At 55.4% G+C, this 395-nt stretch overlaps 1 protein-coding gene across 1 annotated transcript in view; it reads left to right on the plus strand.

Annotated features, from left to right (window-relative positions):
- The first annotated feature begins 18 nt into the window (after positions 1 to 18).
- LOC117798594 (60S ribosomal protein L7a) overlaps positions 19 to 395 on the plus strand; it is a 1,314-nt gene continuing 937 nt past the window's right edge. Inside the window, exon 1 of the mRNA XM_034651044.1 lies at positions 19 to 381. Within this exon, the coding sequence (XP_034506935.1) occupies positions 19 to 381 (363 nt within the window). The remainder of the gene's footprint in view (positions 382 to 395) is intronic.

Below are 395 nucleotides of genomic sequence, written 5' to 3' on the forward strand. Positions count from 1 at the left end.
TTTCTCACTGCGGCCGAGATGCCGAAGGGAAAGAAGGCCAAGGGGAAGAAGGTGGCCCCGGCGCCGGCCGTAGTCAAGAAGCAGGAAGCCAAGAAGGTGGTCAACCCTCTTTTCGAGAAGAGACCCAAAAACTTTGGAATTGGGCAAGATATCCAGCCCAAACGGGATTTGACTCGCTTTGTGAAATGGCCTCGCTATATCCGACTCCAGCGCCAGAGAGCCATCCTCTACAAGAGGCTGAAGGTGCCCCCTGCGGTAAACCAGTTTACTCAAGCCCTGGACCGGCAGACAGCCACTCAGCTGCTGAAGTTGGCTCACAAATACAGGCCTGAGACCAAGCAAGAGAAAAAACAGAGGCTGCTGGCTCGGGCAGAGCAGAAAGCTGCAGGAAAGGG

Source organism: Ailuropoda melanoleuca, unplaced genomic scaffold (assembly GCF_002007445.2).
Source record: "Ailuropoda melanoleuca isolate Jingjing unplaced genomic scaffold, ASM200744v2 unplaced-scaffold32460, whole genome shotgun sequence".
NCBI lineage: Eukaryota > Metazoa > Chordata > Mammalia > Carnivora > Ursidae > Ailuropoda > Ailuropoda melanoleuca.